The sequence below is a fragment of the Vigna angularis genome, chromosome 4 (genome assembly GCF_016808095.1).
Source record: "Vigna angularis cultivar LongXiaoDou No.4 chromosome 4, ASM1680809v1, whole genome shotgun sequence".
NCBI classification, from domain to species: Eukaryota; Viridiplantae; Streptophyta; class Magnoliopsida; order Fabales; family Fabaceae; genus Vigna; species Vigna angularis.
In genome coordinates, this window is record NC_068973.1 from 8455993 (window position 1) to 8473996 (window position 18004).

Sequence of the window (18004 nt, forward strand, 5' to 3'; positions counted from 1 at the left end):
TTTCTTTCTAAGTCTTAGAATGATTACTTTACTAAATATATCTACATTGTTTTGTAGGACAATAATAAGGCTTGGAAGCATAACCAAGCAGCCAAAGAAGCTTGCAGCCGCTGCCACTCACCAATGTCCAAGTTTGAAGCACATGTTATATATGAAACATAAAGCAACAATGTAGTTTCATCTCTTTTGAGCACGTTTTCAATGTTGTGCACATGGAACATGCAGCTTAGTCCGTATAGCTTCTCCAGCACGTCTCTCTTACATTTCCAATAGCTTGCTAGGCACGTTTGAAGGCATCTCTTCATCTATAAAAGAGAACCTCAATCCATTGTAAGAATAACTTGAATTGAAGTAAAGAAATGCTGCCAATTTCCAACTATTACTCTCAAGTTCACCTCTGTGCTTTGTTATCTAGCACCTCCTCTAGCTTCTTTCCCCTTTGGAAAGCCTACTGAGCTAGACCTCTACCAAACACAGTCATTCAACACCACCAGACAATTTCACAAACACCTTGAGTGCACTCTGAACCTCCACTGTTTCCTTTCATCCGCTGCCAATTCTCTGAGTTGTGGAGCTTCTTCTGCACATCCTGGAGTAGCTTCCATCATTTAATGTAGGAGTAAGCTTGGTGTTTATAGTCTGTCCGTAGGTGTTTTAAGACTTGTCTATCCACTTTGTACACCAAAGTATGATTTGTAACTTGAAAAATATGATATCTTGAGTTTTAAATTGTGATTTTGATTTGGTGCAACGTAATTTTGACCAAATAAACAAAATGGTATTCAAATTGGATATAAGCATGTTCTTGAATCATTCCCAGTGTCAAGGATACCATTTTGTTCATTTGGATGGGGATTAGGTGCAACCAAATCCAAAAATCATATTGTTGTAAAAAACTGACAGAAATAATTGATTATCAGACCTGATAATTGATTTTTTCAGTCAAAATTATATCTTTGCATATTAGTTCTCTAAAATAATCAATTATCAAACTTGATAATCTATTATTGTAATAGGTATTCTGAGATAATGGATTATCAAGTCTGATAATCGATTATTTCAGTAGATATTATTGTATTTGCTTAAAACTCTATGGAATATTCGATTATCAGACCTGATAATCGATTATCTCATAAGAAAATGGATATTTATAGTTTGTGAATATGTGTATGTATGTGTTTATGGTGGATGAATGTGATGATATGCATGATGCTTCATGAAATGAAATATTAAATATTAATATGTATGGTAATTGTTCACACATGTATGATGTTTTGATGATGATGATGATTATTATGTCTTGATCATGTGCATGATAGATGGATGTAATTCCATGACTCTCATGTAGAGATTTCACGGTAGTGCCATTATTGTAGGAGTTTATCCTTAAGGGTTATCTTGACACTCTAATGGTCATTCATTCTCAAGTAGAGATGAATGCGACATAAGGTGAGAGTAGCAAGAGGTCATAGTCTAGGAGATTTACCTCAGTCTAAGGTGTTAATGAACTAACCTTGTGTGTGGTATGATAAAACCCATTGGCTCTCTAGAGTAGTCGAGGCCACAACAAGTGTAGAACCCGCTATATCTCAATCATAATTCATGTATATGGATGGTCAAGTCTAAAATCTATTTATATGCTTGGGTTGTTTTGGTTTAAAAGTAAAATGCGTTGTATGCTAAATTGTAATTGCATGACTTGAATTTCTTTTATAAGATTAGCTTACCATTTCTTCTCTGTGTTTGTTTGTCTGTTTTGTTTCTTCTCTTTTGCAATGATCACCTTAATAGTGTGAGCTTAAGGGATGACTCTGGTGAGCAACTGTTGGGAGAAGAAGGAATTGAGGCGTAGAGTATGATGTCGTGTTTTAGTTTTGGAAGACCTATTACACTTTTAGTTAAGTGTAATATCTCATAGTTGTGTAATATCTCATAGTTGTGTACAATCTTGTATATCTTTTGCTATTATAAGTTATTTATAGATATATGTAATAACAACTTATAGGTTTTCTTTGAGTTGACTGGTTTGTAATATTGAAGGTGTGACAAATCTCATGATAGTTGAATGTTATACAAATTGAGATGTTACATTATGATGAAAGATAAAATAGTTTGTTAATTATTTTAAAAATATTTATTTAAAAAGTTATGATAAGATATCTAATGATTTATTAATTTAAAATATTTATTTTATTTAAAATATTTTTTTAGAATAAAATCATATATCAAATTTAGAAGATTTTTTAAGAGATAAAATAGTTTTTTAATTATATAATAAATTTGTGTTGTTTAAAAGATATTTTAAAAAATAAAATATTTGGTGAATAATTATTAAGATGTTAAACAAATTCTATAAGAGATATATAAAGTGGTTATTATATTATAAACGACTTTTATATATATATATGATGTTATTCTTTAAATAATTTTATTAATAAGATATAAGATTTATTATGTGTGTCATTATGGCTATATACAATAAATTTAAAACAATTTTCTAAGAGATAGAATAAGTAATAAAGATAGGGGAGATATATCCTAGAAAACAATTTTTATTATATGAGAAGTGTGGGAGAGGAAAGTGTGGAAGAGGATTAGGGCTTTTTAGAGAAAATCTTTTTAAGTAAAACTTAAGAGAAGAATGAGAAATAATTGTCAAGATAAAGTAGGAATGAATTAAAACAACATGAAATTTTTTAAGTAAATTTTATACGTACGTTGAATTCAGAAAGGAGAACTAGCATTCTTATTTTCTTTCTTGATTGTATGTATGTAGATATGACTAGTAGGATTATAAGAGGAGCTAGCTGTGTTTTTTTCTCTTGTATATAGTGTTGTTATTCATACTATCATTTTTGAGTGTTAAAACACAATTGATTTGAGGAATGTGTGAAGATTTTATATTTTAGATGTGTTTATAGTTTGTGATTTTGATGGATTTGGTGTAATTTAGAGTTTAATCGCTTGATAGGTAAAAATTAGAATTTTGTATTGTTGCTTAAATATTTAAGGATGGTACTATCTTACTTTTGGAACAAATTAAGAAGAATTGATTTAATTTAGTCAAGTGTAAGGTTCTAGGCATCACCTTTTTTTTTCAAACCGGTAAAGTTTTCATTTCTCTTTCCTTCATTGTTGTATCAAACTAAAATTTTGGCAACTGATTTGTGGCATGTGGTTCTTCACTTTGACCATTAAGATTTTCGATTGCAGGGCTTGAGCTTGAAAAATAAGTCTCGCATAATTGTTCTATTTTAGATTTCTTTTTCTTGTTCTTCAAATTTAAGAGTATTATTGATTTGATTTATTGGCTGGTTGTAACCATTTATTTGTGATTTTTATTCTCTTGTATCCATAGTTGATCTTAGTGAAACTTGATTGGTTGATTTGTGTTGTGGGTTTTCATTTCTCACATTGATAGGATTTTTTCACGTTAAACAATAGTAGTGTTCTCTTTTGTAATTTATATGATTATTTGGAATTATGAATGTGTAGGGTGAACTCAGCAATGATCTTCACTATTAAATTTATTTGTAAAACTCTTTCGAAGAATTGTGGAGAGTGATTTTTGTCCATGAATCTTTATGAAAGAATAATAGAAATACTAATCTCTACTTAATTAATTATACCGAGTGAAAAATGATGAATTTCATTTATAAGACTATTTGAAAGAAGAGTGAAAAATAGAACCTATGTACTTTGTTCATTGTATTGGAAGTGGCCTCTATCAATGAAATTTCTTAGAAAAATAATGGAAAGTGGACTTCACCTTAAGACTTGTAAGCTACATGCTTGAGTTACTCTAAATGCGATTAGGAAAAGTATTTTAATCTGTTATGTGTATGTACAGGCGCACAACTATATACATAATACTAGTAAAATTATGCTAAGTTTTAGCTCTATAAAATTAAAATACACTTTAGAGCCTTTATAAATTCTTAAAATGATAATTGATAAATGAGAATAAAAGATTTATTAAAAAAAAAATACTATTTTATTATCTTTAAGATCAGTCTATATGGTAAAATCATTCTATATGGAAAAAAGTTCAGCCCATCTTATTTTTTTATTTAAGAAAACTATATAAATGTTCTCAACAATATTTTTTTTGTCTGTTTCTCTTTTTAAATTACAGTGAAGGCTGAACATATGGTTGACTTGATTTATTGTATTGGATCAATAATATGATTAATCAAGTTGATCTGATTCAATTTTTTAATTTTGTAATATATATATATATATATATATATATATAATATTGGTTTCTTAATCTTGTTTATAAAACTGCATTAGGCAATTTTTATATTAAAGATTTCAATACTTTATTGTAATGAAATCATTAAATTTAAATTACAAAATTACATTGTATTGAAGTATTTCAGATATATTTTCAACCTTTTTTATTAAATAAATTTAAACTCAAGTTAAAAATACCAAAATTGTTTTATGTATAGTAATATACATTGTATCATCCAATGAGTAACCCAACAAACCGATCACATAAGGTAATGATGGACCCGAACAACGATGAAAAGACTATGTTGTCTAATGTATAATAAATAAAAGAATTAAAATTATGAAAATAAAGTTAAACTTCCAGATTATATGTGGAGTAAACTCAGAAGTGTTCGCATCAATACACTTTAAAATACGAATATGGAAAGGTAAGTTAGAAACATAAAATGAGTTACTATCCATAACTTTTCCACTAAGTTTCAATTGTATGAACGGAATGCAAAAATATACAAATGAGAATTTTCATTGACGATAAAATAATGCCAAATTACATGATAAAACAGGAACTCTTGCATCATAATTGATTTTCTTTTCGACCAAGAATTTCCTCCCTCGAATCTTATACCCCACCCCAAAGTGGAAACTATCATAAATTAAGGAATAAGAAAATTTTACAGTTGCAGAAGGACTTGAGAAGAATATGAGACGACATAACTCAGAAAGATTAAATTACCTTCCAAAACACTATTTTACAATGAAGGCTACTTTTTGAATCTTATGTCAAATATACAAAGGAAAAATCGAAGTGCCATCACACTTAGCAAACTGAGATCCACTTCAAGCTCTTCTCATGTCTTGCCTTCGTCCATCACCAAAAACCTCTTCTATCATGTTGCATGTTGGTAAAAAGTCAATCTTATTCTTAGAGCATGACACAAAGCCAGTATCCCACACTTTTGCATCACAAGGCTCCAAAACATATCCTTGGTTGTAACCATTGCTTACTCCATTATAGTTACCACACCAATGATCCCCATTTTCCGTATTCACCTTAGTCTGCCGTGAGGCAACTCCTGCGTCGGAAGAAGTGCATGAATCATCTTTAACTTTTTCATCACACGAATCCTGCCAAACAGGTTGATCCTGAGGTTGAATTAGAGGGGAACCACCAGAGTGAGGCATCTCTTCTACAGGATCGTATTTGGAATCATCATCAATGTTCCTACTAGTAATAAAATCCACTGTTTCATTAGCTTCACAGGGTTCATCAGCAGCATACTCATCATAGGTTTGCAAATCATTATCTAGGCAGTCAGCCATACAAGACTCATCTTGACATACCGGGGACTCAGCAACAGAGTCCTCATCTTCCTCTCGAGTTGCAATATCATTGCTGTCACTACCTTGCCATTCATCATTATCACTGTCAATGTTTAATAGGTCATTCCTGTTCTGTTCTGCCCTCCTTCGAAGCATAAAGACATTAAAGTAGTAACTCACTATTTCCTTTTTGGTTCGTGAAGGAAAAGCAATAGAAAGATAGTTCCAGAAATTCTTGTCAAGGGATGCTGGATTATTGAAAACAACCTCATGAAATAATTGCTCATCCTCAGCACTCCATTTTTCTGCCACTTGTTCCCCCATGTTAGTGAAGCCCAATTCAGTGAATTTCTCAGGCCCAAAGGTTTTTACAAGTTTATCTCTTTCTTCTGCAATATGTTGTCTAACACATCTCATGGATCCCTGATCTTCACAGTCACACTCAGTTCTTCCCTTGCCAACTTCATCGTCATTACTAGATAATTCCATTTGCGGCAAGGGAATGACACAGGTCCCCAACAGTCTTTCCTCAGTTTCTTCCCTGTCCCCAACAGTAAAGTCTGTATCTGAAACAGAAGCTGAGGCATTTGATCTATTACTGGCCCCCAAAAAATCCCAAGCTGGAACATCGGCTTGATGATTAGCTCCAACAGATACAGGTTTGCGAGGAGAGTGTTCCAGAAGTATGGAATAAATGTCCTCATAGCGAGTCAGTGTCCTTATTGGTCGCTCTGGACTAAAATACTCTGGAAAAAGGGAAAGATGTAAGGGTGGTTCTAGATGGAGATCATCAGCTGTGCTACTAGTGGCCCATGAAGAAGCAGGAATATCTATAACAGGAAAGCTTGTTCCAGAGTTCCCAGCCTCTATAGCAAGTTCACCAAAACTTCCACTTTCGACCTTCTCAACACCTTCACTATTAACTTGTGTACAGCCATCCTCTACAAGTTATAATGCAGTCATATCAAAATGTATTCGGTGAAATCTAAAATAAAAACTAAAAGGCATTATTAGAAAAAACCCAAAACAGTCCTTCAATTCTCCCATTTCCTGGTTCAAGCAGTAATAGATGAATGATACTAAATTTTAAACTACCACACAATAAACAATAAAACATATTGACAATACTCTCTATCCTACTAGGAAATATAATGAAATCACCCAAAAAATGTGGGACAAAAGATATAAAAATTAAGAAAGTTGAATAACTATAAACTCTGAAGCTCAAACATGTATTGTAAACGGTTTCACTAATAGAGTGGAGTTGAGCTACAGTATTATCTCAAGTTACTAAAGCACAAGCTTGAAACTCGTGAAAATGCTCATTTTTTAATTTCAAATATACAGCTGATGCTCAATATTGGAGAGACCATCAACTAAACACCCACCCGAAGGTTTTGGCATTTGGGTATGGTAATCATCATCGGGAAAGACAGATTCTGATAATGAAAAGAGCTCATGGCTGGGTCCTGCATGTTTTGGGTGTTTGAAAGATCCCTCAAGTATTTCATCAGCATCAAAAGAACGCTTCTGCACCATGATTACCTGCAGGCCAGGATTCAACAAAGAATAAGACAACAGATATTAATCAGAATAAAAGCTTATAACAACCAGAAAAATAGGCCAAAAAGATCATGATGTAACCATTTACAATGAGGGATGATGCATGCAATATAACATTGAATATTTTTAAACAAAAACAAGGTCAAAACTGTTACTAAACATTAAATTAAACATCTTCAACATATATCAGTAATTGACACTGACCATGGAAACTCATCATGCTTAAATACTAAAATTAATTCAGAACTTCATTCACCAGTAGGTTGTACTGTGTTAAAAACAAATAACCTGTACACAATTGCTGGCTGCAAAATCAAATGACAAAAACATATTGTAGAATGCTTCTCCAAATAAAAAATCCAGGTCTACTTAACAAATATTTAATAGCAATAAGACATCGTACAACAACAACAACATTGCAAGGCGTAAATAGAACACTAGATGTTGAACCCCGGTCCTGAATAAGAATGCCTTGTATTTAAATCACTGTAACTACAATTTATATCACACATTCGTAAAAGGCTAGTGGCCCTAGTAACCAACGCAACATTTACTTGTACAATCAGAGCCCAGTGAACACCATTGACAATTGCAACATTTAGGGACAAATCGGTATACTGACATTATTTACTCCAAAAACACAGAAACTCAGATCACTGACAAAATTTTGACTAGAAAAATAAAAATAAATTGCCACCTTATAAATGCATGAAATTTCCATAACATGCAAACACAAACAATAATTGTCACCAATAATAAAAATAACAACAATAATAATTTATCTATCATACCTTACACCAGTCTCCTTCAAATTATATGCAGGGATGAATCGGACAATTGAGAGCTCTAATTGAACGTAATCAAACAGGAGAATCCTAATTGTTCAAGGAATTGAAGTTTCCCTAAAGGAATTAAGCAAAACAACAAAAAGCCCCAATTTGAGAAAACCCTAACCCTAGATCTTTCCAAATCCAGCTAGAACGACGGACAAGTATTACGATTCGAACCGAACCGAATTACCCGACACAAGATCTAACAACCCAGACCAGGTTTCAGAAGGATCGCACCCAAATCAAACATGCGTCGAAAATAATTTACAAAAACCGCAGAAAACGAACGAGACAACAAAGACCCAGAACCCAAATCGAATAGAAAAATTTCCCCTTCCAGATCCCGTAAGGTGAAAAACAGATCCAGAATATTCCTCCACGGAAACCCTAAAAACGGATCCCGTCAAGCGATAAGGCCAAAATTGGGACCGGTCGGCGCAGAAAATGAAGAAATAGGCGAAGGGCGGGTCGATTGGAGGGATGGCGGCAAAATTGGGGGAGGAATCGAGGGAGAAAGGAAAAGAAATCAAGATCGGAAAAAAAAACGCGGCTAAAGACGAAAACGGAAAAGCTAGGGTTAACTTTTTTTTTTTTGGTTGGTGCGGGAAAGGAATAAAAGGAAGAAACGACACCGTATGGTTGTGTGTGAATTATAGGAAATACCCCTGGTGTTTGTTTGGTTTGCGTTTGAGGTGTGAGGGATGCGAGTGCGGTATATATGGGACAGTGTGGGAACGAGTTTGAGGGTAGATTCCGAATCATAATTATCATTGCTCAAGCCTCATCTGACACGTGGCATTCTCTCAAAGGATCATTTTGTGTTTTCTTTTCTGACTTTCCCTTTTATGGGCCAACGTGAATTTTGTGGGTGGGGGAATCTGGGGACAATAATCAAAGGGCCCTTTATTTATTTTCTTATTTTTTATTTTTATTTTTAACTTATATATAAAACAAATATTTTATATTTATTCTCTTCTTCTTCATTTCTAACACCGCCCTATCATTCATATTTTTAATTGTAATTGTTTTTGTTTTGCACACGACACTTGTATATTTCTTTTGGGCCTTTTTTTTATTTTAAGAAAAAATTATGTTTGTATTTATCAGAATTTTATTACCTTTATTTATACACAATTAATTCTACATCTAGAATCATGTTTTTCAACATGAAAAATGCCTTAAAATGAAAAATAGGTTTGATATGTTTTTTTTTCTTTTTGTCTATTTATGCTTAACAAGGTTGTAATGTTGAATATTTAGTACGGAAACAGAAAGGGAGAAAAGAAGGATGTTGACAAGGGAGGGATAATAGAAACAAGAACAATGAAATTTGAAACCATGAAGGGTAATGTAGTTATTAGAAAGTGAGTTTAACTCAATCCCAAAAAACTGACTTGTAAGGTGAGTTTTGCACCTCATTTATATATTATAAATTGGTCTTATCTTTAGTCGATGTGAGACTTCCAACACACTCCCTTCATACTGAGGTATAGACATCTCGTGCGTGATAGTAGAAATTAATGGGTGGTCCGATAGCGGTCCGACAACTGATGGAAAAAAAAATGTTCACTTAGAACTCGCTAGGATAGGCTCTAACCATGGCTCTGATACCATATTTGTTGTTTGTTGGGCATATTGTACCACCCGCTAAGTCCCACATCGACTAGAGATAATGTCAAATTATAATATATAAGGGGTGCAAACCTCACCTTACAAGCCGATTTTGTGGGGTTGAGTTAGGCTTAAAAACTCACTTTCTAACATGGTATCAGAGCCATGGTTGGAGCCTGTCCTAGCGATATTTCTTGTTTCTTGGGCATTTCTATTCCACCCGCTATCGGGCCGTTATTGGACCACCCAATTTCTACTATCACGCACGAGATGTTTATACCTCGGCGTGAAGGGGGGGTGTTGGAAGTCCCACGTCGACTAGAGATAAGGCCAAATTATAATATATAAGGGGTGCAAACCTCACCTTACAAGCCGGTTTTGTGGGGTTGAGTTAGGCTTAAAAATCCACTTTCTAATATGGTATCAGAGTCATGGTTAGAGCCTATCCTAGCGAGTTCTAAGTGGACATTCTATTCCTATATTTCACCCGCTATTGGGTCGTTATCGAACCACCTAATTTCTACTATCACGCACGAGATGTCTATGCCTCGGCGTGAAGGGGGTGTGTTGGAAGTCCCACATCAACTAGATATAAGGCCAAATTATAATATATAAGTGAGGTGCAAACCTCACCTTACAAGCCGATTTTGTGGGTTATGTCTTATTGTAGAACAAGCAATAGAATTCTCAGAAGTAATAGCAGTTGGTGAACCAAGGGGTGTGGTTGCAAGAACTATCATGACATACAAGCCATCTCTTTCTTCCGCTTTCCCAATCATCTACAGGGTTGACTTGTCCTGTATTTCACAGGAAAATTCAAAAATGTTAAGTTTACAAGATAGAGATTTAGTTAACTTTGTGACCGAAATAAGATTGACAGAAAAATTAGGAACAAACAAGACATTATGTAAAGTAAGGTGTGGGCTAAGTGAAACTATGTCAGAAAAATGAGCAAATGAAGAGTTCTTGTTGGGTAGTGATATTGTAATTGGTGAGATTCTATGATAAGAAATAAAATGAGACAAAGAATTGGATATATGATCAGTAGCACATGTGTCTAGAATCCATTGGGAATAGATATTACCTTGAGCTTGAGAAGAAGTGGAAGCATTATGAGAGCTCAATAGATTGGTAGAATGTGGAACTGTGGGATTAGATTGAGGAAGAAGTGTCAATAGACCATGAATTTGCTCTTGAGAAAGTCTCAAAAGAGTCCACAACGTTACAATAGATTCGTCTACAGTAGTTCCTTCTTATAATAATTCTCCGACATAGTCACATTCCTCAACTCTGGGATAAACTTTGCAATTTTCGCCCTATTCCTGAATGCCAATCTTCTGCTTCTTGTTGTGTTGTTTCTAAAACAATGAAGGAATATCGTGAAAATGATTGTGTTCTTTGTTTTCTTAGAGACTTGAATAATAATTACTCTGTTGTTCGCTCTCAGATCCTTCTCATGGATCCATTGCCTTCTTTACCCAAAAAATTTTCGATCATAATTCAACATGAGCGAAATTATAATAAGGAATTCTTTCTCAACCTCTAGTCATGGCGTCACAAGTTTCTCAATCTAAACCTTCTTTTTCTACCTTCAATGGCAAAGGTAAACCCTCTCCTGCCAATGATTATGGTCGGGGAAGATCTTCATATCAAGGTTCTCAGGCTCATTATCAAGGTTCTCAGGCTCGTTCCTCAGGGGAAGGTTTGGTGCACCTCGACAATGCACTCACTATGGCAGGACAAACCACACCATTGATACTTGCTTTCTAATACATGGATTATCACCTAATCTCAAATCCAAAAAAGTCCATTTCTAATATGGTATCAAAGCCATGGTTAGAGCCTATCCTAGCGAGTTCTAAGTGGGCATTTCTGTTTTTATTCCACCCGCTATCGGGCCGCTTCGGACCACCCAATTTCTATTATCACGCACGAGATGTCTATACCTCGGTGTGAAGGGGGGTGTTGGAAGTCCCACATCAACTAGAGATAAGGTCAATTCATAGTTTATAAGTGGGTGCAAACCTCACCCTTCAAGCCGGTTTTGTGGAGTTGAGTTAGGCTTAAACTCACTTTCAATATCTCGTGCGTGATAGTAGAAATTGGGTGGTCCAATAACGTCCCGATAGCGGGTGTAAACAGAAATGTCTATACCTCGGCATGAAGGGGTGTGTTGGAAGTCCCACATCGACTACAGATAAGACCAATGCATAGTTTATAAGTGGGTTTTAGGCATAACTCAACCCCACAAAACCGGCTTGTAAGGTGAGGTTTGCACCTCACTTATATATTATAATTTGGCCTTATGACGTGAGACTTCCAACACACCTCCTTCACGTCGAGGTATAGACATCTCGTGCGTGATAGTAGAAATTAATGGGTGGTCCGATAGCGACTCGATAACGGGTGGAATAGAAACATAATGCCCACATAGATCTCGCTAGGATAGGCTCAAACTATGGCTCTGATACCATGTTAGAAGTGGACTTTAAGCCTAACTTAACCCCACAAAACTAGCTTGTAGGGTTGAGTTAGGCTTAAAACCCACTTTCTAACATGGTATCAGAGTCATGGTTAGAGCATATCCTAGCGAGTTCTAAGTGGACATTATATTCTTCTTTTCCACCCGCTATCGGGCCGTTATCGGACCACCCAATTTCTACTATCACACACGATATGTCTATACCTCAGCGTGAAGGGGGTGTGTTGAAAGTCCCACATCGACTAGAGATAAGACCAAATTATAATATATATATATAAGTAAGGTGCAAACCTCACCTTACAAGCCGGTTTTGTAGGGTTGAGTTAGGCTTAAAACTCACTTTTTAAAAGTAGTAGAATTTGTCTTCGTCCAGTTTAAAACTAAAAGTGATGTTATGTATATAGTAAAATGAGATTGATTGTAGGTTTTAGATTTAATTACTTCAATATCATATAGAAAGTAGTTATGAATTAGATTGAATTTACAAAATTGTATAGAATATTAAAATAATTAATTAATATTTTATTACATTAGAAGAAGGTTTTAGGTATGAACCACTATATTCGAGAACAAATATGATGTGATTTTGGAATTAGAATATTTAAATAAAGTTTGAAGAACATTCTAAGATTAAAAAAAATGCATATATATAAAAAAATAGATGAGAGTCTACCGTATAAAAACAATAACTTGAAAGGTATAAGTTAAACCATTTTTTTTATATTAGAATAAGGTTAATTTAAGGCAGAATAGTTAATCCTAATTTTTATGCGTAAAATAGAATCTTGTATCTCAATTTAAGTAAATAGCATTTGACTTTTTGTCTTATAAAATGAGGTCACCCATCCATGCCTTGTAAAAAACAACACATTTAAAATTTTGAAGAGACTTTTATATGTTGATTGTGAATTGTTTTTCCTAAATAACATTTGCTTCTTGTTTTCAAGCTATTAGAAAAAATGTTTTAAGAGATTCTTAAAGTTTATAGTTAATTATTTGGTTATATACATTTAGTAAGGTAATCACTAGGTTTGTTATCATTTTAGTGTAATTTGAAACTATAAGAGAGGTGCAAGTTTTTTCTTTTTTAAATCAAATTTTAACAAGTTGTGTCAATATGACATAACTTGAGTTCATCTATAGTAAAGTTGTTTCAATATGGTATGACTTTTTCGTTTTGAAGTTATGCCAACTTGGCACAACTTGTCCAAACTCAATTTTTTTAATACTTGTAAAAAATTTATAATTTCATATTGAAATTAAACTAGAATGGTAAAAAAGTCATAGTTACCACTCTACCTTACCCTTATTCCATTTACTTTTGTCATCTTTCTTATCATCTTGTTAATTCCACATTCATTCTTTGTGTGTTCTTGATAATCTTTCATCCTTATATCTTCATCACTTAAACCTTGCCAAGAACAACCTGAAATCTCTAAAGTAACTTGGCCTCAATCCTATATCTCCAATCATAGTCTTATGTTTATCAGAGAAACATCTTCATACCTTGTCCAACTATAGTTTTTAGCCTATCTAATATCCTAATTTAGATTTACAACATTAATTAAAATCTAGTTTAATTCATCTTTTCCCAAGATTGTGTAGTTTTCCAGGTAAAGATCCACATAAAAATCTCAAGGGATTTCACATCATTTGCACCACCATGAGACCAACTATAGTTCTTGAGGAGCACATAAATCTTAAACCATTTCCTTTTTCCTTGCAAGACCCTGCTGAGGACTGGTTATATTACCTTCCACCAAGGTCATTTACGAGCTAGAAAAACCTCAGGAGGTTATTTTTAGATAATTTCTTCATATCGTCTAAGATAACATATATTTGCAAAGAGAAAGATTTGTGGCATTTGTTCACACACACACACACACACATAAATTAAATATGGTTTTGGTCCTTAAACTATCAAGCGATTTTGGTTTTCGTCTCTCTATCAAACATTGATCCATTTTCACTCATGTTCTTTTAGAAAGACTCAAATTTAGTCCTTCATGACCAATGCCATTAACTTTTTTCTGACTTGACTAACAATGTATGACATCCTCCAGACACGTGTACGTTTCAAATAAAAAATATGTTTTATTTTCCACTTCATCTTTTTCTTCTTTCTAAACCAAGGCTTATCCCCCGCACATTACCACCCAGCATCTAAGCTCACATCTAAGTGTCCCTTCTCTGCCTCCATTGCCCAACATGCATCACCAACCCTCCCACACAACCAACTCTTCACTCTTGGCTCTTAAAATCTTCACGCCAACACTACTCTCAACTTAAATCAAATTCATCTTCTTCCTGAATCAATTCACCTTCATGACATATCTAATCAAACACATCATTATCACAAATCAGAAAGCAATAGGGAGTCAATAGAAAAAGGGGGAAGCGGTGTTGCGGTGGTCACTAGTGGCACTAGCGACGCTCTTGTTTATAAGTAGGGGAAGCAATAACTTTCTAAGACCTTGAAAAATAGTTATATTTAAGAAGATATTTTTTTTTTAGAAAAATTTGTATTATGCTACAGTAAAATATCTTTACAACTACAAAAAAAATACGTACGATGCTATAGTTAAAATACATACAATGCAATAGTAAAAATACCTCATAAAACGTGTTGCTGCAATAAAAATGTAGTATTGCTATAGTAACCCTAACTTCAACTATAAATAAGATGAGAAAATGAAGTTTTTCATGAAGAAAGTAAAAGTGAGCAAGGGTTTAGTAGCAAATAAGAAGATTTTAGGGCTAGAATCTGAGTTATATAGAAGGTAGAAAGAGCTTCTAAAGTGGTGCTCTTCATCCAAGAAGAAAAGAGAATCAGGTAAGAGGAGCTAACATTTCTCAATTCTTATTTTGTAATAAGCATTGATGGTCTAATATTGTTGTGGTGTAAAGGGAATTATTCGTACTATTGTTTTTCTATGTGAACTTAGGTGATGTAAATTGTATGTGATCTTGTATTGAATATGTGAATGTGTAAATGTTAATATTATAAGTATGTGTTAATTATTTTTTATCATCCTATGTTCTTTGTTAGATCGATGCCTTGGGATGATAATAATGTAAAATTTGTGAAAGTTGGTTGGGTAACACTTTGGCTAAGGAAAGACAATGTACTTAAGTTGTCAATTGAGAGAGCCTCGTTTTCCTGTAAGTCTACTCAACAAGCTTTCACTTTATTTCAAAAGTGGAAAATAAGTTTTTTATGTTAAGATAATTAACAATGTGAATTTCAAATAAACTGTGATTATTATTCTAAATATGTGAGCTATAAAGATATTGGGATAGATACTTAGTCGAATTGTGAAGTTTAGGTTTCTTTGATTATGTTTTCCTTATTTTTCTATTTTCTAAGTTACCTTAGTAAAATCTTAATTCTCACTTAGTCTACCGTTAGATCAATCCGAAAATTTTATATATGATTCATAAGACATAGTAATTTACTTTGACCGTCATGATTTTTAATTTGAGGTCAATACCTAGAGGAAGAAATTTCGTAATTTTGATTAAAATGACCATCACTTTATTTCTATCTCAAAGTTACCTCGATAAAATTTCAATCCCCACTTCGTTTATTGTTAGATTAAGTTGAAATATTAATGTATGATTCTTTATATATATTACTATACTTTGACCACCAGAATTTTTAATTGGATGTTTGTACTTAGAGAAATTAATTTCTCATTTTGAATAGAGCTTGAAATCACTAGAATACTTTCCTCGAGTTGTCTGGGTAAAATCTCACTTTCTACCAAATCAACCGTTAGATTCATCTGAAATTTGAATTTATAGTTCCTACGGCATATTGATTCACCTTGATCGTTCAGATTTTTGATTAAATATTTATGGAAATTATGTCGTGTTTATTAAGGATCTCAACACTGCAGAATTTAAGATTTTCACTTTAGTAACTGTAAGATCAAAATGAAAATTTTACCATAGATTCTAGATATATTATGATTTAATTTACCCGTTCAGATCTTCAATGTGAGACATGTACTAAGAATAAACTTCTATGTAACGTGATACTAATTTAGATTCTTGATCCATAACCTTCGATTGGTAAAATTATGTTGAGGTTGTACTTGTTATGAGTAAGTTAAGATTATAAGAAGAGTATGATATTTATCTTGTCAATAGGTATATGTATGATTTATTTATTATAAATTTTGGGTATTGACATGTTTGCGTGATGAAAATGGGTTATTACCAATTTATGGTTAATGAATGAATATGATTGAGTTAGGTGGATGAGATGATATGATTAATTGATTTTCTTATAGTGCTAAGTGAATATAAGGAATTGTTAGCTATGAAATGAGTATAAGTCTTTATTATCGTAATTGTACATTCGGGAGTAGTACGTTTGATTTCCACTATGGGGCTTTTAGTTTAAGTAGAGTGACCTAAGAGGCTTATGAAAGCGGACAAAGAGTTGTCTGATCATAAAGCTTCAGAGAGGAAAGTATAATATAGTTGTAAGGTTTAAGGAAGCAGGCATAGAGTGGTTTGACCATAAGACTTCAGGAGTAAGCATGGTATACTTGTAGGGAGTATGGAAACGAGAAGGATAACTTTGAGAGGAGTCACAGGAGGATATGTTACAAAAAGTAAAAGATATAATGAAGTGAATTAATAGCATCGAAATAATTGTGTGTATAAATTGTAATGATATATGATTGAATATAGGGTGAATTTGTTTAATGATTGTATGGTTAGCTCACTCTTATTTGTTTGTGCAATGATCGTATAACTCGTGTTGTTATACGTAAGCATATGATGTTGTAGATGCAGTTAGACATGCATAGAGACGAGAGATATCTTGGGAAAAACTTTCCGGGACTTTTTGATAAAAATAAATTTGTATCCGAAAACTATGTTGTTTAAGATTTGTAAATCCATATTCATGTTAACTTGTGAAGACTGTGTTTATGGTTTGTAAGTTTAAGATTATACTTATGTTAAATCAAAAATAAAGTTTTAATTATGGGTATCAGATGTTAAATTTAAAATTTTGTTTTACTACTCGTAATATCCTATAGAAATTTGGGGTGTTACAACAGTGTTTCGTCGAAGGATGAAAAACAAATCTAGAGAATGGTTGTTGCATGTTGTGTTTGCAATCTAGAGGGGAACAAGGGAAACACTCACATAGAAAGAGGAAAGTTTAGTGTTAGTGATATAGTTGGTGTTGTTGGTGCTGACGACAATGAGGTTGTGCGACGACTATAGTAGGTAGCAACAATATTTTTTGTCCCCCATTGTTGGTCACAATTTAGAGATGGAGAGAAGATGTGAAGCTGCCATGAGTGGGAGGAAGCTCTTCCTCGTGAGAGAAAAAGAGATGGAGGTTTAATAGACTAGGCCATTCATTGTTGTTTTAACCCCAATTATTGTTTTCCACTACTATTTTTGTTTATGATTTTTATTTGTTGTTGAACATTCATTTCGTGCACCCACATATTCTGTTATACCTGAATATTATTGTTGAATGTCAGCAACGTTGCCCAACACTTCATACAGCACAACAACTGTGTGATAGTTTGCAAAAAGATTGGTTTCATGTGGGCCATAAATGTAGGATAATGGTACTCGAAATGGAGGAAGTGTAGAGTTGGTATACATGAAAAAGAAAATGAAATGGAAAATAAAAAATATTTTTTAAATTAAATAATTTTCCACCTGTCATGTTGATATAAATTATCATTAGTCATTTCAAAGAAAACATTAGTTGTTTCTCATTAATAGTTGATTCCATAAATTTTAAAAGGATAAGAAGCTAACTAAATCATGAAAGAAGAAATAAAACTAAAATTGCTTAATAGTTAATGCACCAAAAACATGATTAATCATATATTTAACCCATTACCTCTTGTAACACCCACCATGAAAATTAAGAATATTTCTCCTTTTGTTTTTGAAATATTCCTAAAAAAATCCCAACTAAGTT

At 33.2% G+C, this 18004-nt stretch overlaps 1 protein-coding gene across 1 annotated transcript; it reads right to left on the reverse strand.

The window, feature by feature from the left end:
* Positions 1–4937: 4937 nt before the first annotated feature.
* On the reverse strand, positions 4938–8655 carry LOC108331910 (uncharacterized). The gene is made up of 3 exons (XM_017566915.2): positions 7911–8655; positions 6945–7101; positions 4938–6497 (listed from the first exon to the last, which is right to left on the reverse strand). The coding sequence occupies exons 2-3, from the start codon at positions 7093–7095 to the stop codon at positions 5074–5076; spliced, it is 1575 nt and encodes a 524-aa protein (XP_017422404.1). The 5' UTR covers positions 7096–7101; positions 7911–8655; the 3' UTR covers positions 4938–5073.
* Positions 8656–18004: the final 9349 nt, after the last annotated feature.

What these genes read in the sequence shown, in the direction of transcription:
- LOC108331910 (XM_017566915.2), bottom strand. Translation starts at nt 7,095, where the DNA reads ATGGTGCAGAAGCGTTCTTTTGATGCTGATGAAATACTTGAGGGATCT. An exon ending in CCAAATGCCAAAACCTTCGG is followed by an intron (nt 6,498 to 6,944) that starts GTGGGTGTTTAG and finishes TATAACTTGTAG; the next exon opens with AGGATGGCTGTACACAAGTT.